The sequence below is a fragment of the Podarcis cretensis genome, assembly GCF_951804945.1.
Source record: "Podarcis cretensis genome assembly, chromosome: 3".
Taxonomy (NCBI): domain Eukaryota; kingdom Metazoa; phylum Chordata; class Lepidosauria; order Squamata; family Lacertidae; genus Podarcis; species Podarcis cretensis.
The window spans coordinates 43,489,270-43,510,541 of NC_137172.1; the positions used below are offsets into that span (position 1 = coordinate 43,489,270).

Sequence of the window (21,272 nt, forward strand, 5' to 3'; positions counted from 1 at the left end):
CTGACAAAGTATTCAACTGCAATTTGTGATTGTATACAAAGAAAGGAGCAGGGGCTCTATGTTCTCCTTTGCCTGAGGCAGGAAAATATTTTGGTGCTAGCCCTGTATTGGCATGTTCGCACACCTTAAAAAGTTGGAATGTTTCAGAGCTAGTGAGTGGTTTTCCACAGAGTTCTGCTGAAATGCTGTTGCTTCAGCTGTCCAATGTCTGCACTGTCCTTTTCGCTCAGTGTTTCCCAGGCTTTACTCTCCCTATGGATATAACAGGATCTAATTTAAATCTGCATATCGCAGAAATTAAACCTCTAATTAGACCAGGCGTGCCTCTGATTGCTTGAGCAGAAAAGCCAGATAATTCACAATTTTTGGAATTAAAAGAAAATTAATGAGTAGCAGACATGGTAAATAAGTACAAAGCAGCATGAGGAAGATTAAAAATGCTCTGGAGTGTCTGACGCCAAATGGGTAAATGCCTACTGTGTTAACAATATCATCTCTCCATTAAAGGCTAGAACCCAAATAATTGCATGCAAAGAAAAGATACTGAACAACTTCACAAAGGTTTGGTTCAAGCTATGACCCAGCAGGCCCCCATAATCATATTAATAAGACTTCTACAGCATGAGGAAACAGGTAACAGGCTAGAAATAGCTGTGACTCACCTTGTCAAGTTATATAAACTTCCTGAAGTCTTTATAAGGAGCATAAACAATGCCTTCAGAGCACCATATGGCATGCCATACCCTCGGCTGTTTACTGGGGTAAATCACTCTTCCTAGTTTTACTTGGAGGAGATGCCTTGTTAAATTTTTGTTACTGTGAATTGTTAGATTTACTGTTCTTCAGGGGTTTAGGAATTTGTTTTCTCACCCAGCTCTATGCAAGTTAAGTCTCTGAGCTGGGATGGGCAGGATGAGAGAAAGTGTGGCTCTAACTCACATAAATGCCAGTGTATAGATGTGGACATGATGCTGCTGCTGATGGATCGCGCTGTGGTCTAAACCACGGAATCTCTTGGGCTTGCTGATCGAAAGGTCGACGGTTCGAATCCCCCGATGGGGTGAGCTCCTGTTGCTCTGTCCCAGTTCCTGCCAACCTAGCAGTTCGAAAGCACACTAGTGCTAGGAGATAAATGGGTACCGCTGCAACAGTTAGGTAAACGGCGTTTCCGTGCACTCTGGTTTCCAACATTGTATCCCGTTGTGCCAGAAGCGGTTTAGTTATGCTGGCCACATGACCTGGAAAGCTGTCTGTGGACAAACACCAGATGCCTCAGCCCATAGTTGCCTTTGACTAGACTTAACCATCCAGGGGTCCTTTACCTTTTTTTACCTTTTATTGAACTGAGGGCCATCCAATGAAGCTGAATGTTGGGAGAGGACAGGTGAAAGTAAGCACTTCTTCACACAGCTAAACTAGTTCAACTGGGTGATTCCATCCCACAAATTGTAGTGAAGGCCACCAACATGGATGACTTTTTAAAGAACTAGACAAATTTACGGAAGGCAAGGCTGTTAATGGCTACTAACCACGACGGCTATGTTCTAGGAATCACAAGCCAGGAGAGTGATCTTGTGCTCAGCTCCTGCTTTTGTGATTCCCACAGGCATCTGGTCGGCCACTGTGAGAACAAAATGCTGGGCTTGGTATGCCTTTGGTCTGAACCATTTCTAGTCATGATGGGAATGCAGGCAGGCTTCCTCTATAGGTCTTATAGGCCTCATACTGGAAGAGATACAAGGTTTATCCATACTCATCTTTTGCCCCTTTCTTTCCAGGCACAGGTCCACATTTAAAATTTCAATGTCTCTGTGTGTGTTTCTTTCTCCCCCCCCCCGAGCTTTCACCACAAAAAACCCACTCCTTAGTGCTCAATCAGCGCAAACATCAATTTGGGTTTTTGTCGGATTGCCATTTAGTCCAGTTGAGCTTTAAAGAGTGGGATTTTGTGGGCAACACTCTACAGTAAAAAATGGGGGTGCTTGGACCTGGAGCTTTAAAGTATGGACCGTGTCTGGAAAGAACAGAGGAAAGGTCAGTGTGTATAAGCCCACAATCAGATATGCAGGAGTCTCAGTCAAACAGAGCTTCGGATTTAAACATGTGAACCTTAGTAACAACAATACAGCACTTTTCCTAAGAGCTCAAATTTCTCCAGTGGTTCCTTTCCATTTGTAGAAGGCCTTTTGATCCAGTGAAGGCTTCTGCTAATAGAAGGGGAAGATTCCCTGCAGGTTTCTGTGCTACTCAAAAATCTGCACTAGGGGTTTAGACAATCTTCCAGAACAGGGTGGAAGGTACACAAGTGGGCCGCAAGGGTGGAGAGGGGAACTGGGAGGAAAATCAAACCGGGTTCATTATTTGGGGGTCTCCACTAGATTCAAGACTCTTCTACAAATGGACAGAATCCCATTAGTGAAAGGGCACCACGCAATGAAATCCATACAGATGAGCTCTGTCATCCCATGGTTTATTTTTTATGTATTTCATAAAAATTATATAATGCTTGATTGTAGGAAAAAACCTCAAAGCAATTTACAGAAAAGATAAAATTCTAACACAATCACTAGCTTGGTTCTCTGCACTACTCCACCAAGGATCCCGATAAGAGGTTCAGATGTGTGGTTGAATGTGTGGTGAGATGATAGCTTGCATTGGCTCTCAATCCCTACCACAGCCCTGTAAAAATAAAATATTCGTGTACCCTTTTACTGATAGGGAGCAAGGCTGAGGCTAAGTAAGGGACAATAGCTTGCTTAAAGCTGCCAATGAAATGCATGGCTGATCTGTGGTTTAAGCCAGAGATTTATTCCAGTCCAGCCTGCAGAGAGTCACTTTGCATAAGAGGGGCAGTGTGATTCACCAAAATGTTAAAAAATAACTCTGGGGAAAGTACCCAATATGCAGCTTTCAAAATAAGTGAGAGGCAGAGAGAGTTGTTTCTTGGAATGCATGTCCATTCTTGCTGCTTGTATTGGCTGCTTCTTAATATGCAGGTAGTGAATGACAATCATTTGAAATGTCAGGTTTTTCTTTCTCCCCCTTGCTATGTCACATTGGTTCCAGTGGTGTGTGTTTGTTTGTTTGTTTGTTTGTTTGTTTGTTTGTTTGTTTAAGACAGAAGTAGATTAGGAAAGGCAAATTTAAAGCCATTCTCAGGTTGGTAGAGAAGCTCTGTAATCGGTAAGGCAATTCAGTGCGATGTGAAGCAAAAGGGTAATTAGGACATAAAGAAACATACCTAAATTGAAATTTTCCTGTTGATCACCCAGAAATGTCCTGACTCATGGAGCAGGAGGCAGTCTCTGTGACTCAGAGAATGTCACTCAAGAACGCACCAAAAATATATTAGTATGAAATATACAATTACCGTATTTTTCGCTCTATAACACGCACCCGACCATAACACGCACATAGTTTTTAGAGGAGGAAAACAAGGGAAAAAAATTCTAAACGAAACAGCGGATGTATGATTTTTGTGGTTCATGCTGTGGCCACAGACATGTGATCTGACAGTGAGTTTGGGGTAGCCCAATGCAAAAATCCTGAGGATCCATGTGGACCCATGCTTTGTAACCACGTTTTTGCACCACTGCGGCCCCAGGCAACAGTGGGTGCGTGATTTCTTTGGTGCAAGCTGTAGCCATGGACATGTTATGTGATCTGATGGTGAATTTGGGGTGACCCCGTGCAAAAATCCTGAGGATCCATGTGGATCCGTGCTTTGTAACCACATTTTAAGTGGGGAGGGAAGGAAAAGCACTCAAGGGACAAGGAACACGCATGGGGTGGGTGGAGAAGGATGTTGTTAATAATGCAGAAGAGGGGTATAAGAGGAGAAGGCTCCTCTCCTCTCCCGTTTTGCTCATTTAAAGCAAGCAGGCTCTGCTTCTCTTCCTCCTCCCAACTCGCTGAAAAACTTTGCTGCTATTTAGCCAGCTGAGTGGGGAGGAGAGTGAGACAGAGAGCCTGCTTGCTTTAAAGGAGCCAACCAGACAGGAGCTGCTTACATTCGTGTAAGCGGCTCCTCTCCTCTCCCGCTTTGCTCCTTTAAAGCAAGCAGGCTCTCTGTCCCTCTCTCCTCCCCACTCAGCGGCTCTTCTCCCGCTTTGCTGTTTCAAAGCGAGCCACGGAGGAGGGAAGGAAGGGGAACCATGGATCCTCTGCTCACGACTACAGCAGATCCCCCCGCCATCCGTAGGCATTTGCTCCATAACATGCACAGACATTTCCCCTTACTTTTTAGGAGGAAAAAAGTGAGTGTTATGGTGCGAAAAATACGGTAATTCACACAAACACAATGTATTGTTCTGGAAGGAGAAACCTGAGTCAAGCTCACAGCAGCTTGTGAGATATTTGACATAGCATTAACCCCACAGAGCAAGAGGCATAATGAACTAAGGTAATATTTTACACAGAGTTAGGACCCGGCTAGACCAGTGGAATAGCATGCGTAAAGTTAGGTTGGAGGGCATGGGGAAAGTGGTAGCTAAAATAACAGGGTGTTCCAGTGGGAGCTGGAGCCTGAAAGATAGTAGGTACTAGGCTGTGCTATGTCTGCCGAGGAGGAATGTCCATTTGCAGGTGTAGTTTGAATTCCAACCACATATGCAGGCAGACACTGCAGGTCTCACTGATAGCACCAATCAGCTGATTCATGCAGCCCTGATGAAAAACTGGTTAGTGCAGCCAGTCCAAGTAGGACTTGCTGTCAGTGAGACCTACTTGCAAAGAAGCAACCAGGAGCTCACTTTAAGCACCCAAATGTGCCTTTGTAGCAACGTTCTGTGACACACCTGATGCACCTGTTCACCTTGACTTTTGACCTCTGAGATGCATATTTTAAGGACCCACCTTATTTTTTTGTAATCTTAACTTGTTTTTAATAATGTGTTCTAATTGCTGTAGTATAGGTCTTCTAAGAGCTTTAACTGTATAGAGCAAATGTGGCCCTATTTATTTATTTATTTATTTATTTATTTTTACATTTATATACCACCTCTATCTTCCAAGGATCTTGTCAGAGACCAGGCTGAGGAGTACTGCTCTGATGAGGAATGGTGGGAGCCTCCCCCTCCCCCAGCTCCTGATCTCCTGAAGCTGCCCAGGAGCAGTGGAGCAGTATAGATTTGGAACAGTGGCTTGCAGAGAGGCATTGTTCTGAAGACAAAAGTTGAGAAGAACTGGGCGGTGAACAGCAAGGTGAAGAAGAACTGGAAGAGAGAGAGCTAACAGACTCTCTCTCACTGGAAAGTGTCCAGCCTATCAGTCCAAGGTCACGTAGAGCAGATAAGGTGGCTACACAAAAAGCACAGTGGTTGCGAGATCAGACGGAAGTGACCAAGGGGGAAGTGGGTGGAAACCTTAATTGGTAGCACCTTCATTCCAAGAATGGATGCTTTGTTCTTTTGATTATTATTAAAAACTCTTTAAATGGTAAGAGACTCTTTTCGCTTTGTCCTGCTTATCTACTGCCAAAGTGGGGGAGGAAGCCAAGTCCCCGAAGCCTGACAAATTTCTGTAGAAATGACAACTAGTAAGCATCCTTTCTGCAAGTCATCAAAACCGCAGGCTTTCAATTTTATTTTGTTATGCCAACCCTGCCTAAGCATGTCCAGAAGGTACCTTGAAAATGCATCCATTTGTCTTCACCATCTGTACATAGAGCCAGTGTTTCCCTACCTTGTGCCTCCAGCTGTTTTTGAACTACAACTCCCATCATCCCTGACTAGCAAGACCAGTGGCAAGGGATGATGGGAATTGTAGTCCAAAAACAGCTGGAGGCACAAGGTTGGGAAACACTGCATAGAGCCAAGGTTTTTATCAGACTGAGAAAGCAGTTCTGTAGGCGACAGAATTTGATAGGTCAAGAGAAGAAGTGAAGATGAAGTCTGCCAGTCTGATCAGTTATGGGTGAAGCCAAAGATACTGGAGCTTACTGAATCCAGGTTACCAGCCAGAAGAGGATTTTATGGTAAAATATCAGTAAAATATTGGCTAGTTGGCAACTCTGAATTGATCAGTGCAGGCATAGGTCAATGGGGATTTACAGATCCATTTCGAATTGCAAACTACACTTTGAATATTTCTGTTCTCAACCACAGTGAAACGTTCCACGTTCAAAAGCATAACACTTTTCATGAAGTAGTTCCTGGTGCGTAAAAAGAATGGTGTATCTGTATGGATGTGCCAACACTGACATTACTTAATATTTGCCAACCCCCATTGCCTAAAAATTACCAGTTGCAGTGCTTAACAGTAATTATGTTCATCGCTTGGAAAATGGCCCCCATAAGTTAAACATTCTCTCTAAGCGCTTTGATGACGAGCTCAAATATTGGGTACCTGCTGTAACGTGCCTCCACTTCTTAAGTGTACTTATTCCCTCCCCTTCCCAAATGCAGATCCTGAGACTATTAGCAGCCATAAATAATTGCAAAGTAATTTAATTTTAGTGCTCCAAAATAGACTGCCACAGCTATGCTACAATAAAGGTAGAATTGAATAAAGGTGGGATTGAAATCATAGAGTTATTTGCATCATAAATTCATTGCAAGGTGCTGATGTTCTCGCCAAAGCACCATCATTAAAGAAAACACAATGGCAGATAATTGCCCCAGTCGTATAATAGGTACAACTGTATTTCAAGGCCCCCCTTCATTATATATCCATTTGGCTTCTGTTCTAATTGCCAAGCTGCCCTCGGAATTTATTTGATGTCATCTGCACCTTGTACTTTAATGTTCCTGCTATTGTAATCTAACATTAATTATATTTCCCATTAAAATATTGGAAAATGCTGCCATTTGAACCGTGTACATTTTGTAAATGAGAAAATGGATCTCAGCCACTCTGCCTGCTTTGATTCCATTTCACTTTATTAGCAGCCTGAATCATAATTCTCCTCGACTCTGAGCTCATGGAGGTAACCATCTTTCTTAGAGGGAGGAATTACTGTGAGTCCCCTTCTTCAGAAACAACATCCCATGTGTCTACAGCCAAATGTATTGTTTATCTATTTCCCTGCTCCTTTGTTGTCATCGTAAAGATTAAATCTAAAATTCAAGCTTAAACAGAAATCCGTTGGCTGACATTGGACACAACCTGCAAGGAATTTATCTCTGCGGTGTTTTTAAACTTCCCAAACTTTCTTCCCATGGGTAAAGAATTTATTCTGCAATGTCAGCTTTTAGTGGGACTTTGAAGGCTTTTGCTGCAATCCTAACCCCAGTGACCCCAGTGACCTGTGAGTATGCCCCACTGAACTGAACAAGACTTACCTCTGGATAGGACTGAGCTGTAAATGTCTAATCCATAGCGATATGAGCACTACATTGTTGCACGACAAATGGTGTGAGATTCCAGGTGTTATAGGAATGCTAAGGTCATTCATATATATATATATATATATATATATATATATATATATATTCATAAATGTACAAGGCAAACACATACATAAGTATATAAACCACGTGTCTGAAATAGTACAGGAGAACAATCCTGAAGCCATTTTGACTCTCCCAAATTGATCTCAAATATTTCTCTGCAAAAAGGAAGGAAATGGGAAAAGCTTTCCAACTGTCTTTGGACTGTAGGGGCTTACACCTCCCTGTAAATACAGTCGGGCAGATATCGGTTAAGCTGAGCACGCTATCAATATGCATAAGAGATTCAGGAACTAAGTATTTACCATCTCAAAGGAAAGGCCAGGCTACCCAGAAAAGGCAATCAGATAAGGCATTACAGTGGTACCTCGGGTTAAGAACGTTCTGGAGGCATTACAGTGGTACCTCGGGTTAATTCGTTCTGGAAGTCCGTTCTTAACCTGAAACTGTTCTTAACCTGAGGTACCACTTAACTAATGGGGCCTCCCGCTGCCGCTGTGCTGCCACTGCACGATTTCTGTTCTCATCCTGAAGCAAAGTTCTTAACCCGAGGTACTATTTCTGGGTTAGCAGAGTCTGTAACCTGAAGCATCTGTAACCTGAAGCGTCTGTAACCCGAGGTACCACAGTATCAGGTATCCTGGCAGACAGGAGAGACTACAGGGTAGGCAATTTCAAAAGTCTATATAAGAGCTTGCACACCAATGTTCTGGGTTCCTCTCCTCCCTCCCTGCGTGGGGTGAGTGGGGGACCCTGTTGCAAAGGTCTAATAAAGATCATGCTTACTAGCTGCTTTGCTTCTCATTATTCTCTGGTTGGCCCCTGTTATTTTCTCCTAGAGCCAGTGTGGTGTAGTGGTTAAGAGCGGTAGTCTCGTAATCTGGTGAACCAGGTTCGCGTCTCCGCTCCTCCACATGCAGCTGCTGGGTGACTGGGCTAGTCACACTTCTCTGAAATCTCTCAGCCCCACTCACCTCACAGAGTCTTTGTTGTGGGGGAGGAAGGGAAAAGGAGATTGTTAGCCGCTTTGAGACTCCTTTGGGTAGTGATAAAGCGGGATATCAAATCCAAACTCTTCTTCTTCTTCTACCGATAGAGAACCTACATAAGGACTCTAAACGGGCTCTTGGATACCCCATAAGGGGAAAAGGAGCAGTTTTTTCTTATAACACAGGGATTCCCGGCACTTAGCCAGGGTTGTGTTTTTCTTTGGGAAGATCGAGGCACAACAGAGGCTAGTGTATTTAAGAAATATGGTGTATTGACACATATTTCCACCTGGAAGTCTGCAGTAGGAGGGGCACAGTAGGAATGAGCAAAAGGCAGATTAGGATCTACTGTTCAATCTCCATGTGACTTGCAGTAATCAGGAAAATCAGGAAGCATTTATAACTTCAATCTGTTCAAACATAGCAACAGTTATGTCCTGGCTAGTGGCATAAAAGAAGCTTGGGTGGAGAGAGAAGCCAGGAGTGGATTTTCCTAGGTTTAGCATGATGCTCAGAGTTACCCTTACCCATTTTTATTTTTATTTTTATTTCAGGTGTATGCTGGCCCACTGAGCCACTGTGCAATTGCTTGGCTCCAGTTGGTGGATCTTGGGGATCTAGTAAGAAAAAGACCAAAGTGGATTCCACAAGCCAGAATGCTCACTGTTGCCTTAATAGGTGTTATCGTATTAGAGATTTCAGCCTTGAAAAAGAATGGGGAAATTCTTTTGGATCTCTATAGAGTGCTTTTGCAATATGCCAGCAAATGAATGTAACACAGCAGTAACAAACAAGAGTTTATTAATGAAGTTCATAGTCGAAGGAAATAAATGTCAACAGGAGGGGGGGGAGAATCATCTTGATGTAATGAGTAAATTTCAAATTATTTCATCAGTGTTGGAATAATTTCAACATCTGCTTCTGCTAATGTGCTCTGTCTGGAAGCCTAATGCAACATGCTGCTTTGCTATGAAAAGGGGCTTAAAGCCATTATAAAGATCACTTCCTTAAAGATTTTAATGGAGTTCAATGATCCTTTTGTTATGGGGTTTGTTATGTGAATCCAGATTGACTTATCAAAAATATAATTTCCCCAAATTAGAAAACATAAAACTGAGGGCCATATCCAACCCTGCAGCTCTGCTGACACAAGGGACTTCTGTGAGTACAGTGCAACTTCTTCTTCCTCTCCTGTTTCCTCCAGGTTCCCTCACGCCCTCAAAATCAGTTGGGGAATCCCCCAGAGAGGATTTTGGGGTGCATGGAGGGATGAAAGTCGCATTGTGCCAGTAAAACCCCACTGACACAGCACTGCAGAAAACCTAGTCTTCAATGGCTTTCTCATCTTTACAGTCATACCTCGGGTTACAGCCGCTTCAGGTTGAGTTTTTTCGGGTTACGGACCGCCGAAACCCAGAAGTACTGGAATGGGTTACTTCCGGGTTTCGGCGGTTGCACATGCGTAGAAGTGCCGAATCGCAACCCGCACGTGCACAGACGTGGGTTGCGAACGCTGCAGGTTGCAAACGTGTATCCCGCACAGATCACATTCGCAACCCAAGCATCCACTGTAGTTTGGAACAGGGCCTCAGCCATCTGGAATTCTGTTCAAGTTATTACATCGCTGAGTAACATGGCATGAAGCTTTTTCCATCACTACATCTACACACTGGGAAAAGCTTCATTTACTGAATTTCTCTCAGCTGTTGAAGTCACAGGAGTCTGCTACCTTGCCACAAACAACTTAGAAAGCCTAAATAATTAGAACAGGAAACATATGCGTGCCTGATACCCACTTTCCTTAGAGGCTACAGCAATATGTTTCACCATATTATCATTGTGATGCCCCAAGGTGTAAAGGGGGGATATTATTATTATTATTATTATTATTATTATTATTATTATTATTAGCCTTGTGTAGGATTTCCCACAGCCAACTTAGTGCCCCAGCAGTCTGTTTGAAGCAGGGATGAGGAAGTTGGGGCCATCGAGATGTAGCTGGATTCCATCAGCCCCAAGCAGCATGAGCATGGCCAAGGATGATGGGAACTGTAGGTTAGCACCATCTGGAGTTCCTCATGCCTGCTTTAAGAGGTCTGGGGAACAGTAAAAGATCCAGATGCAGTACCGATCGCCCCACGCCTCCATAGTTCCATGTGCCCATTGCCCACCGCTGCCTTCAGCTACAAATGCAGGTGGGTAAAAGAAACCTGCGCAGCAATGGCACTGGACACACAATCACTGCATCTTTTGCTGCTCCTTCAGAGCTTTGAAAGAGACTGACAAGTTCCCCAGGTTGGCACATGGCAACCGCATTTCCATGTCACCTTCCCCTACTTCTTAGAAACATAATAGTAGCAGCTTGCTGATACGGTTTGGGAGAAATAGGTTGCCCTGTGTTCTATTAAGCAGCATGAAAAGATCCAGCTTAATGAAAATGTATCTTAGAAGTTTGACACTAGAGTGTGACAATATCTAAAATTTGCCTCAAAGGATTGTGTACTCTGCTTGTAGCTTTTCTTGAATATGTGATAGCAAACAAAACTGTCATGAGAACGAAGCACTTCATAAGAAGCTGTTTTCAGGTTTTGCAGTACACATCGTACTTCAGCTTTGCTCCCAGCTTGGTTCCTTCTAAACACTCCTTGAATTTAGCATCCACTTTCTGGCTCTGAGCTTCATCAAAAGTGTTCTTCCAGTCGCCAACCACACCTGGAATGAAAGGAAAATGGAGGGAGGGAAAGAGACACTTAACAGACATCATATAAACATTGCTAGATAGAAATATGAAGATCATCCAGTAAAAATCTTTAGGTTTTATTATTGTAACTGGGAACAAAATGGTACAATTTTTTTCTCAGGTTGGCCAGTAGGAAGGCCTCTGAATACAGCCACAAAAGCTATGGCCCTCCTGTGTCAAATCTGTCAGTCTTCTCTTTTTTTAAAAAAAAAAAATTATTTATAACATTTTCAAATTTAACAATAATAAAAAAAAAAAACCATTCCATTTGAATTATACCTCCAATTCTAATCTTTTCACTTTCAGACTTCCTTCAGTCTATCTGGCAATTTTCATGTTTTCACAGTTATTCACATTTCTTGCATCTATATTGTTTTGTTTTTTTCCACCAAATTAATCTTAACAATTATTATAAAACAATATTTCTTTCCATTATTATCACAGAGCTTCTTGAAAACCTACAAACGTTAATTGACCTTCACATATTCTTAATATACTCTGTAAATTTATTCCAGTCCTCAGTAAATCTCTGGTCTCGCCGGTTCCGAATTCTCCCCGTTAGCTTGTATTCTGCGTATTCCATCAACTTCATTCTCCATTCTTCTTTCGTCGGGATTTCTTCCTGTTTCCATTTTTGTGCCACCAAAATTCTTGCCGCTGTTACTGCATATAAGAACAACTTCTCATCCTTCTTTTTTATGTCATTTCTTAGTATTCCTAACAGAAAAGTTTCTGGTTTTTTAACAAAAGTATATTTCAACATTTTTTTCAATTCATTATAAATCATTTCCCAGAAACCTTTCATTTTTTTACATTCCCACCACATATGATAAAATGTTCCTTCTTTCTCCTGACATTTCCAACATTTATTACTCACTTTATACATCTTTCTAAGTTTTACTGGTGTAACATACCATCTATATAACATTTTCATAACATTTTCTTTTATTGTAGTACATGCAGTAAATTTCATTCCTTCTTTCCACAATCTTATCCAATCATCAAATTGAATATTATAACCAAAGTCTTTGGCCCACTGAATCATTGCAACTTTAACCTCTTCATCCTTAGTATGCCACTCAAGTAGTAATTTATACATTTTTGATAAAATTTTAACATCATTATTCACAATTTCTTTTTGAAATCTAGATTTTTCATCTTGAAAACCTCTTTCCAGCATCTCTTTTTTAAACATCGCATTCAGTTGGAAGTAGTGTAACCAATCAAACACATGTTCTTTAACTTCTTTGTAAGGCTTCAATTTCCATTTATTTCCTTCTTTTATAATTAAGTTCTCATATGTACTCCAACTCCCCATCATATTGATCTTCTTAACACTCATTACCTCCAATGGCGACAGCCAGAATGGAGTTTTAAACTCTAATAAATTTTTGTACCTATTCCATACTTCAATCAACGGACCTCGGAAAATGTGATTTTCAAAACCTTTATGCACTCTTTTTTTCTCATACCATAAATATGCGTGCCAACCAAATCTATTATCATATCCTTCTAAATCCAAAAGTTCTGAATTTTCAAACTTTATCCATTCCTTCACCCAGCAAAGACATGCAGCCTCAAAATATAACTTTAGGTCTGGCAAGGCAAAGCCTCCTCTATCTTTTGCATCCGTTAAAATCTTGAATTTTATTCTAGGCTTCTTGCCCTGCCAGACATATCTTGATAATGCTCTTTGCCATTCTTTAAATATCTTAACACCTTTAATTATTGGTATTGATTGAAATAAAAACAGCATTTTTGGTAGCACATTCATTTTTTACCGTTGCAATTCTTCCCCAAAATGACAACTTCATTCTTCCCCACACTTCCAGGTCCTTCCTAATTTTGTTCCAAACTGGTACATAATTATTTTGAAAAAGATCAATAGACTTGGGAGTTAATATAATCCCAAGATATTTAACTTTCTTAACCACTTCCATATCTGTTTGTTGCTGAATTCTTTCTATTATCTCTTGGTCCATATTTTTAACCATTATTTTCGTTTTGCTCTTATTTAATTTGAATCCGGCAACTTGTCCAAATTGCTCTATCTCTTCTAACACTTCGCTAATACTTTTAGTAGGGTCTTCTATTGTTATAACCAAATCATCAGCAAAGTCTTTTACCTTATATTCCTCACAACCAACTGTCACACCTTTTATCAAATCATTACTTCTTAACGCTCTCAACAAGACTTCCAGGACCGATATGAATAACAATGGTGAATAACAATGGGACACCCTTGTCTTGTACCCTTGGTTATAGCAATATCATCTGTCAGTACATTATTAACAATTAATTTTGCTCTTTGTTCAGAATATATTGCCTTTACACCATTTACAAATGAATTACCCATCTCCATTAATTCCAGATTCTTTAACATAAATTCCCAAGAAATATTATCAAATGCCTTTTCCGCATCAACAAATATCAACATCGCTTGCTTATCTTTCTTATTAGTCAGATATTCTATTATATTTATTATGTTCGTTATATTGTCTTTCATCTGCCTCCCTGGCAGGAATCCTGTTTGGTCCTTATGTATCAATTCCTTTAATGTCTTTTTCATTCTATTTGCCAAGATGTTAGCAAATATTTTATAGTCATTGTTCAATAGCGAAATTGGCCTATAGTTTTTAACTTGAGTTAAATCTGAATCCTGCTTGGGAATTAATGTTATATAGGCTTCTTTCCATGTCTCTGGTATTTGTCCTTCTTTCAAAATGTTGTTCATAACTTCTACCAACGGTACAAGTAAGATGTATTTCATTTCTTTATAATATCTTGCACCAAATCCATCCGGTCCCGGAGTCTTCCCACTTTTTAATTCTTTTATAGCCGTTTTAACTTCTTCTATTCCAATTGGTTCATTCAGTTTATTTTTATTTGTCACTGGAATCTTTTGCACCCCTTTCTTCTTTAAATAATCTTCTATCATCTTTATCTTAGATTTCTCTTTTCTTTTATAGATCTCTATAAAAGTCCACAAATCCTTTCCTTATTCCTTTCGGATTCTCAATGTCTTGGTCTTCTACTTTAATCTTTTTAATTATATTTTGTTCTTTCCTTTTTTTAAGTTGCCACGCCAGCCATTTTCTGGATTTATTTGCAAATTCAAAATTCTTTTGTTTCATTCTTTTTATATTCCACTCTACTTCTTTATTGATTATCATAGCGAATTGTGTCTGAAGTAATTTTATACTTTGTTTAACTTTTTCATCCTTAGGTCTGTTAATCAATTTTTTTTCATTTTTCATTATTTGCCTTAAGATTTCTTTTTCCCCTCTTTCTCTCAATCTGTTTTTTATTGCATTTTGCTGAATAAAGAAACCTCTCATGACCGCTTTACTAGCATCCCAGACCATATTAATTTTTGTTTCCTTATTTATATTGTTCACAAAATAGTCAGTTAAACATTTCTGTGCTCTTTCCACAATCTTCTGGTCATCGAAGAGATTCTCATTTATTCTCCACCTGAACGATTTTTCTTCATACCCTTTCAGAATACCTTGGATGGCGTTGTGGTCAGATAGAACCTTAGGTTGGATCTCAATTTTTGTAAATCTTGAAATTAATTCATTAGATATCCAAATTTGATCAATTCTTGACATTGATTGATTTACTTCTGAATGAAAGGTAAATTGTTTCTCTAGTGGGTGTCTCAATCTCCAGATGTCTATCGAGTTGCAATTCTCAACCATGTCAAAAAAAGATTTTGGTAGTTTCCCTTCTTTTGTTTTACCTTTATTTCTTAGTCTGTCCATTTCCATAGACACCACTCCATTGAAGTCACCCATTATTATAACTTTTTGATCCATGTATTCAAATAGTTTCTCTTCTAGGTCCTTAAAGAATTCTGCTTTGCTTCCATTTGGTGCATATATTCCAACTATTATCAATTTTTCACCCTGCCAATTGATTTGAACTGCAAGTTCAAATCTGTCAGTCTTCTCTACAGTGCTTCTTGTTCTGTAAGACCATCACATTGAATCTCTTTTTATTGAATCTCTTTTTAGATGCATGTAGCTTACTATATGCTAATACAGTGGGGAAGGGCCCTAGCTCAGTGGTAGATGACATGGTGTCCCTTTTGGGAGGCAGGGTGGTGTATAAAAACAACAAAAAACATTTTCCATGTAGGAAGTCTCAGGTTCAGTCTCTGGTATCTCCAGGAAAGGCCCCCGGTCTTGACCTCAGGAAAGCCTCTGCCAGTAAGTAATGACTAGAGACAGCCAACATGGTATTCTCCCAGGGCTGTTGGACCACAACTTCTGTCATCACCAACTACTGGCTATTGGTTGATGGATGCTGCAATCCTATGTGCACTTATTTGAGGGTAGGCTCCATTGAAATACTCATTGTTCTGAGTATAGATTAGGGATAGCTAATGGAATGCCCTCCTAATACTGTTGGACTACAGCTCCCATCAGCCCAAGCTGGCATGGTCAGTGATCAAGAAATGATATATACTGTGGCTCAAAACACCTAGAGAGCACAGCATTGGCTTTCCCCAGATATATATCCATATGACTGCATGGTTAATCAATTAAAACATGGAAGACACTATGACTACTCATAAGTGACTGCTCTAAAGCAAGCTATAGCAAAAATAGAAGTTTATTACCAACCTTTCCGGAAGATCAGTGGGCCAACCGCTCCATGTGTCTCCTGTGATTTGTCCCGCACTGCTTGGAACGCAGTCCTGTTTGCAATAGCCTGAATTTGCTCCGCAGTAGCAGTAAAGCCAAAGAATTCAGCTATTTGCTTCACTCCAGCAACCAGGTCCTGAAAGCAATATAGTGAGAAGGTCAATACTGAAAGTTCTTTCTCCTATGGTAAACTACACCAGAACAATATGGGATTCAGAATACATTGCCAGTACTGAAGCACAGTTATGGTTGCTTTGGGCTAATCTTACTGATGCCACCAAACAGAAAGGTCCACACTAGCCATATAATCTTGCTGCAGGTAGATGAAAACTACAGGAGGCAAATGGGTACTGGATGTTCAGCTCTCTCCCTATGGCAAGCATCCAGTGTATGAGACTACCTTACTGCAATCAGTGTTCTTGCCACGAATATGAATGCTGGGGATCAAACTCTTAATGAAATGGATGTCACAACTGAGGCACATCCAAAAGGAAGTACGTCAACCCCCTATAACAGAGTTTGCTCTTCCTGCTTTCTTTGAAAAGCCATACTTTCCATTAGTATGGTTAGCCATACTCATCTCTCAGCTTGGTAAACAGGTTTTGGCTGCTACTGTATTGCCAGCGATTCCTTGACTATTCAAATGAGTTACAGAAACAAGCCAGGAATTCCACTGTTGATGACATTAAGGGCCAGCATTGGCAGCATTGGCTCATGTTCTTCTTCAGATGCCAAATCAAGGGTGGAAGCAAGGATCACTGTCCTCTAGCTCCAAGTGCCTATAGGTTATGGGCATGGGGTGGGGTTATTCACTGGGACACTCTGCTCCTCAGATAAACAGAGACTCTCTGTCCTTTGTTATTACTTCAAATATTCCAGAAAAAGTTTAGGAGCTGAAACATGGATGAGCCCACCCTCAAACTATGATCCTGATCTAGTTATATCTTGCAAAACCTATGCAAGTTGGGATAACGTCTTATTTTTAAACTACCCTTGCTGGTAGTTATGAATATGCTCACCTCTTTTAATTGCTCATATGTTAGAACCAGAACATTTTCATCATCTATATGTTTGTTCCACACGACTGCATGGTCAAAATAGCTTCCCCAGGCAACTGCAGGTCAGACCAAGACAACTATCAGAACTATTTTATTACTAGTAGAAAAACTGTTAAAACTTTAACAGCAGGCTATTTTTAAAACATTGCATAGGGTTCACACAATATCTCTTTATACCCACAGGGATAACATACAATCACAAGAAAAGAGAGATTTATTCTTAAGAATGATCAACAAAAGTCTTTCAAATTTAGTCTCTGATAATATGGGGCCAGCTATTGGGGAAAAACATTCATGCACACCCTCAGTTGGGCTTCGGCTATATATAGACAACAGGATGTTGAAGGTGACATGAATGACTGTGATGCAAACACTCATCCAATATTCATGTACAGCAAATAGTTTTTTATGGTTTTATACTCCTGTTTGATTGGGAGTGACACTGAGACAAAAGAAATGTGAGTGTACACCAAGGACAACAATGCCTCTATCATTATTCCACCTCTCTCAACAACTATCATCAGTTTTCAGCCCATGTTCACCAGTCAAGGCACACAGATGCTTCCCCCTCCAGATTGTATCTCCATTGCTAAAAAGCCATTCAAACTGCAAACCACAATTAGTATGGGCAAAACCCGAGTCTTCCCCTGCTAACACTACTATCAGCAAACTTGGTAGAGCTTGAATATAGTTCACATGTTTTCACAAGAGGTTTAATTTCCCAAATCCATTCAAAAGTATTAATTGGGTACCTTGCCCATTCATAAAAAGTGAAAAAAATTCCTCCCAGGAGTTATAACTCGGAATGCTTGGAGCATTGTTGTGAAAATGGAAAAATGATGCAGCTGTATCTTTAGGATTTCGAAATAGCAGCAGAACCTGAGGTGAGAAAACAGGACATAAATTTTAACTGTCATTAACAAAAACAATGCCACTTTGGGCTACCTAAACTACAACTAGAAGTAAGCTATTCTTTTGTAAGAGAAGGGAAGGCTGAAATAATGGCCAGAAAGAACTATGTCATGAGTCCTTTCAAAAAGCACATTCTCAGGCACTCCAGCCTCTCTGGTTTCACATCCCCTGAAGGTTGGAGCATGAGCCCATTGTGATACATTATGTTTCTAGAAACATCTGGTATTATACAAATTCATGACTGCTCCATGCACTTTACAACATGTTTCCCCCTCTTTATTTGTGGCTGACTAAAGGATGCTTCCTTCCTACTTAACCTCTTGTCTTGTATTGTTACCAATATCCAGCACCAGAAACATCTTACAGTGCCCACAAGGCTCCCACGAACTATTGATTGCTTTACAGTTGTGAGTCACCTCTGCAAATGTTTCCTGACAAATTAAAGAAGCTGATCTTATACCACGTACCTTGGCTTTATTTTTGAAGATGGACTTGGGAAGAAGGTTGTAGTGGAGGTGTGTAGCTACAATCCTTGGAGATGGGAACTGTTTCATCCTCTTTTTTTAAAAAAAAAAGGAAAAGAAAAGGAGCATCAAATGGATGACCCAGACATACATGAAAATGATCGGCTCTGTTGACACATATTAATCAAAAGGCAGTTGGAATAACTGGGATTCCCAGGATAAACCAGCAGAACTTACATCTCACCATTGGCTGAGCACAACAGCCATGTTCCGTGGTGCCCCAGGTTCTTCACCACTGCTACCATGCTTCTTCGTCATCTCAGAATGACAACAAAATCAGGATCACTACTGAGCACTTGGTGAACGGCCAAACATGGATTGGATTACTCCTGGCTTGGTGGGTCACCAGTTGGGCAGGTTTGCTTCAGCAGAGCCCGTGTTCCCTTACTTCCTTTCAGTGTGAGTAACGCATGTGTGTGAGTCAAGTGTTTGATTTTTGAAGCTAGGCTTTGTGTCTTACTAACCTGATACCTTTCTGGATCCCCACACTCAATGAAAGGTAGCTCTGTGTTCTCGTGCTTGGTTTTCAAAGTGGTAGCGATCAGATCATTCACAATCAGAATGAGCCAATTAATACCTGGAACAAACAAATAAGTGGAATACTTGTAATCCTTATGGTGGACTTCAAGGCATTTCACCATCCCAAGTTGATGGTTCCCCAGCCCTGGCACACCAGCTTAACTTTTACAGATTGTAGAGAAGTACCATCATAAGGTGGAAGAGTTGACATTTAGAATGCTGTCTGGAGATTCAAAAGAATTGCTGTCTGCCTTCTGAGGAAAGCCAGCCCTTTAATTCCAAGTGGCAAGAAGACAAGTGACAATACATGCCCAGAGGTGCTTTCTTATGAAAGAAATTCATGCCTTTTTTCTTTCAGGAAGGCACATGGCCATATATCTGAGAGACTATAGCAGGAGTAGCAAATGTGGTGCCCTTCAGATGTTGCTGGACTACAACTCCCACCATCCCTGACCATTGGCTATGCTGACTGAGCCTGAGGGAAGCAGGGATCCAGTTACACCTGGAAGGAGCCATGGTGGCTACCCCTGCCTATAGGCTCAAGAGCAACTTTATAACCATGATTGTGCTTGGCCAAGGTCTCACAAATAAATCATTCTGCAGTATTGTTTCAAGCTTGTTATAATGACAGGTTGAAACAGTTTTTCAAATCAATAAATATTCAAATAGAAGTGTTCAGTTTTAATATTGTGCCACCTCTAAAAAGAATGAAACTCTTTTAACAGTTTTTAACATTGCAGTAAACTGGTTTGGGCTTTTGCTCTACTACATGTTTATTTTTAAAAATATATCTTCTTTGTAATACAGCCACTAAAATATTGAATAATCTACTATCCCTCCCAAAAAACACCACCACCAACTGTTGATTTTTGCCTCACACTTGTGAACACCATGCTCTCCTCCCGTACTTCCTGGTAGCCATCATTTGCTGTGGCATCCAAACCTGCTCAAACTATGGTGGAATCTACACACACATTTTAAAAAAAACCTTCTGAAAATGTACTTTTAAAGCGTTTTTTAAAATACATTGAATTTTCCATAAGACTCACCATCGCTATCTAGTGTCACATTGTATCTTGCACTTAAAACACACTTAAAACTTTTTATTTGAAGCTGTATAGCTGAGACCTATGATTACTGCAAACCACAGTCAGCCTCCAGTTCTGATTTGGAGACAAACTATGGTTTGTGACAACCATTCAGACAAAGAAAGAAAGAAAGGTTACTGTGAGCAACAAAGTAGAGGAGGGGAAGGAAATCCGTGTGAACAAAAGGAAGGAGGAGAAAAGGGAGGAAAGAACGCACAAACCCAAGACACATGGTTTGGTTGTGACATCTACACAAGGACATTGTCTCTCTGGCTTTGTCCACTCCAAACTCAGTTTGATAGTGCCTTAAAAAATGCAAAGCATTTTTATTGAAATGCCTTAAGGCTTTAAGTGCATTTTCAATGGTTTGCACAAGTAGCAATAATGGAAGAGCAGGTGGTCTAGTTTTCAACAGGTTTCAGATGTATAGAAAATAATAAGCTTATTGGTGTGACCCGCTCTGTAAACCAGTTAAAGGCAACTTCTGTGCTGGTGCACACTACCCTCAGCAATGCTAGTTAATATATTTCCTTATACAGTACTTTAAAAAAACCACCCATCAGTCTGCTGCATTGCTCATGACATCATTGCTGTATGTAGAAAAATAATGGAAGGTTGTATTCACCACATTTGGGATAAGACACCAACACCACGTCATCTTTTCTGGCTTCGAAGTTCTCCAGAGCTTGGAATGTTTCTGCACTGCAGACAGAAGACGGGTAGAGGATTCCCTGGTAGGTAAAGAGAAGCTCATGGATGCTAAGGCCTTTGGACTTTTCCAGAGCTTTCTCTATTTCCTCGACAAACTTTTTCTCAGTCATCTTTGCCTTCTTCGTTGTGAGCTACTGCTGGGTCGCTAGGACAGCAAAGGCCTTTAAAGAAGGCATTTTGAGGGCGGAGTAAACCTTATTTAGCTTTGGGCGTATCCTTTTGTGTTTTCTGCATTTTATGAGCAAGCCAACCATATCAGATCAGCTTTCTTGAGTCTATTCTCCTGAAATGAAAACCAATCCACTTGTCCCACCTTAGGTACTGGAAATACTTTTCACCCTTTCAGATAATCCCTGCTGAAAGCAAAGAGCATGGACATCTCTACAAAGTAAAAGACATGCAAAAACTAACTCAACAGGTACTACCTGACAATGTATTAAATTCAGAGTTACATAATAGTGCCAGGAGTCAAGTTTCTCACACCATGGTCACTAGGATGCCCATGTGTTCCACTTCACACAAAGGCAGTCGTCTATTTAAAGGGCTGTCCAGTTAAGAAGAGAGAATGGGGGCCTTTCTGGGTCATGTGGCCAGCATGACTAAACCGCTTCTGGCACAACACCGTTACAAGTGCCAGAGCGCCGTGTGTGTGTGTGCGTGCGTGTATAAATCTTTTTTTGGTGGTATTTTCGCT

At 40.7% G+C, this 21,272-nt stretch overlaps 1 protein-coding gene and 1 long non-coding RNA gene across 2 annotated transcripts; one reads left to right on the plus strand and one right to left on the minus strand.

The window, feature by feature from the left end:
- The first annotated feature begins 372 nt into the window (after positions 1-372).
- Positions 373-9,094, plus strand: LOC307212373. The gene is made up of 2 exons (XR_013836979.1): positions 373-633; positions 8,932-9,094. It is a non-coding gene; the product is annotated as an uncharacterized lncRNA (long non-coding RNA).
- A 1,086-nt stretch (positions 9,095-10,180) lies between these two features.
- SULT6B1 (sulfotransferase family 6B member 1) lies at positions 10,181-21,194 on the minus strand. The gene is made up of 7 exons (XM_079969564.1): positions 20,493-21,194; positions 18,725-18,837; positions 18,204-18,293; positions 17,577-17,703; positions 16,786-16,880; positions 15,746-15,902; positions 10,181-11,089 (listed from the first exon to the last, which is right to left on the minus strand). Exons 1-7 carry the CDS (start codon positions 20,686-20,688, stop codon positions 10,959-10,961), a joined length of 909 nt encoding a protein of 302 aa, XP_079825690.1. The 5' UTR covers positions 20,689-21,194; the 3' UTR covers positions 10,181-10,958.
- Between the last annotated feature and the right edge of the window lie 78 nt (positions 21,195-21,272).

Bases quoted from the DNA above. Each gene is read 5' to 3' on its own strand.
- SULT6B1 (XM_079969564.1), bottom strand. From the start codon at position 20,688: ATGACTGAGAAAAAGTTTGTCGAGGAAATAGAGAAAGCTCTGGAAAAG. The intron at 17,704-18,203 runs GTACGTGGTATA...TTCTCACCTCAG, and splicing joins TCTTCAAAAATAAAGCCAAG to GTTCTGCTGCTATTTCGAAA. The intron at 11,090-15,745 runs GTTGGTAATAAA...CTTTCATTCCAG, and splicing joins CCCACTGATCTTCCGGAAAG to GTGTGGTTGGCGACTGGAAG.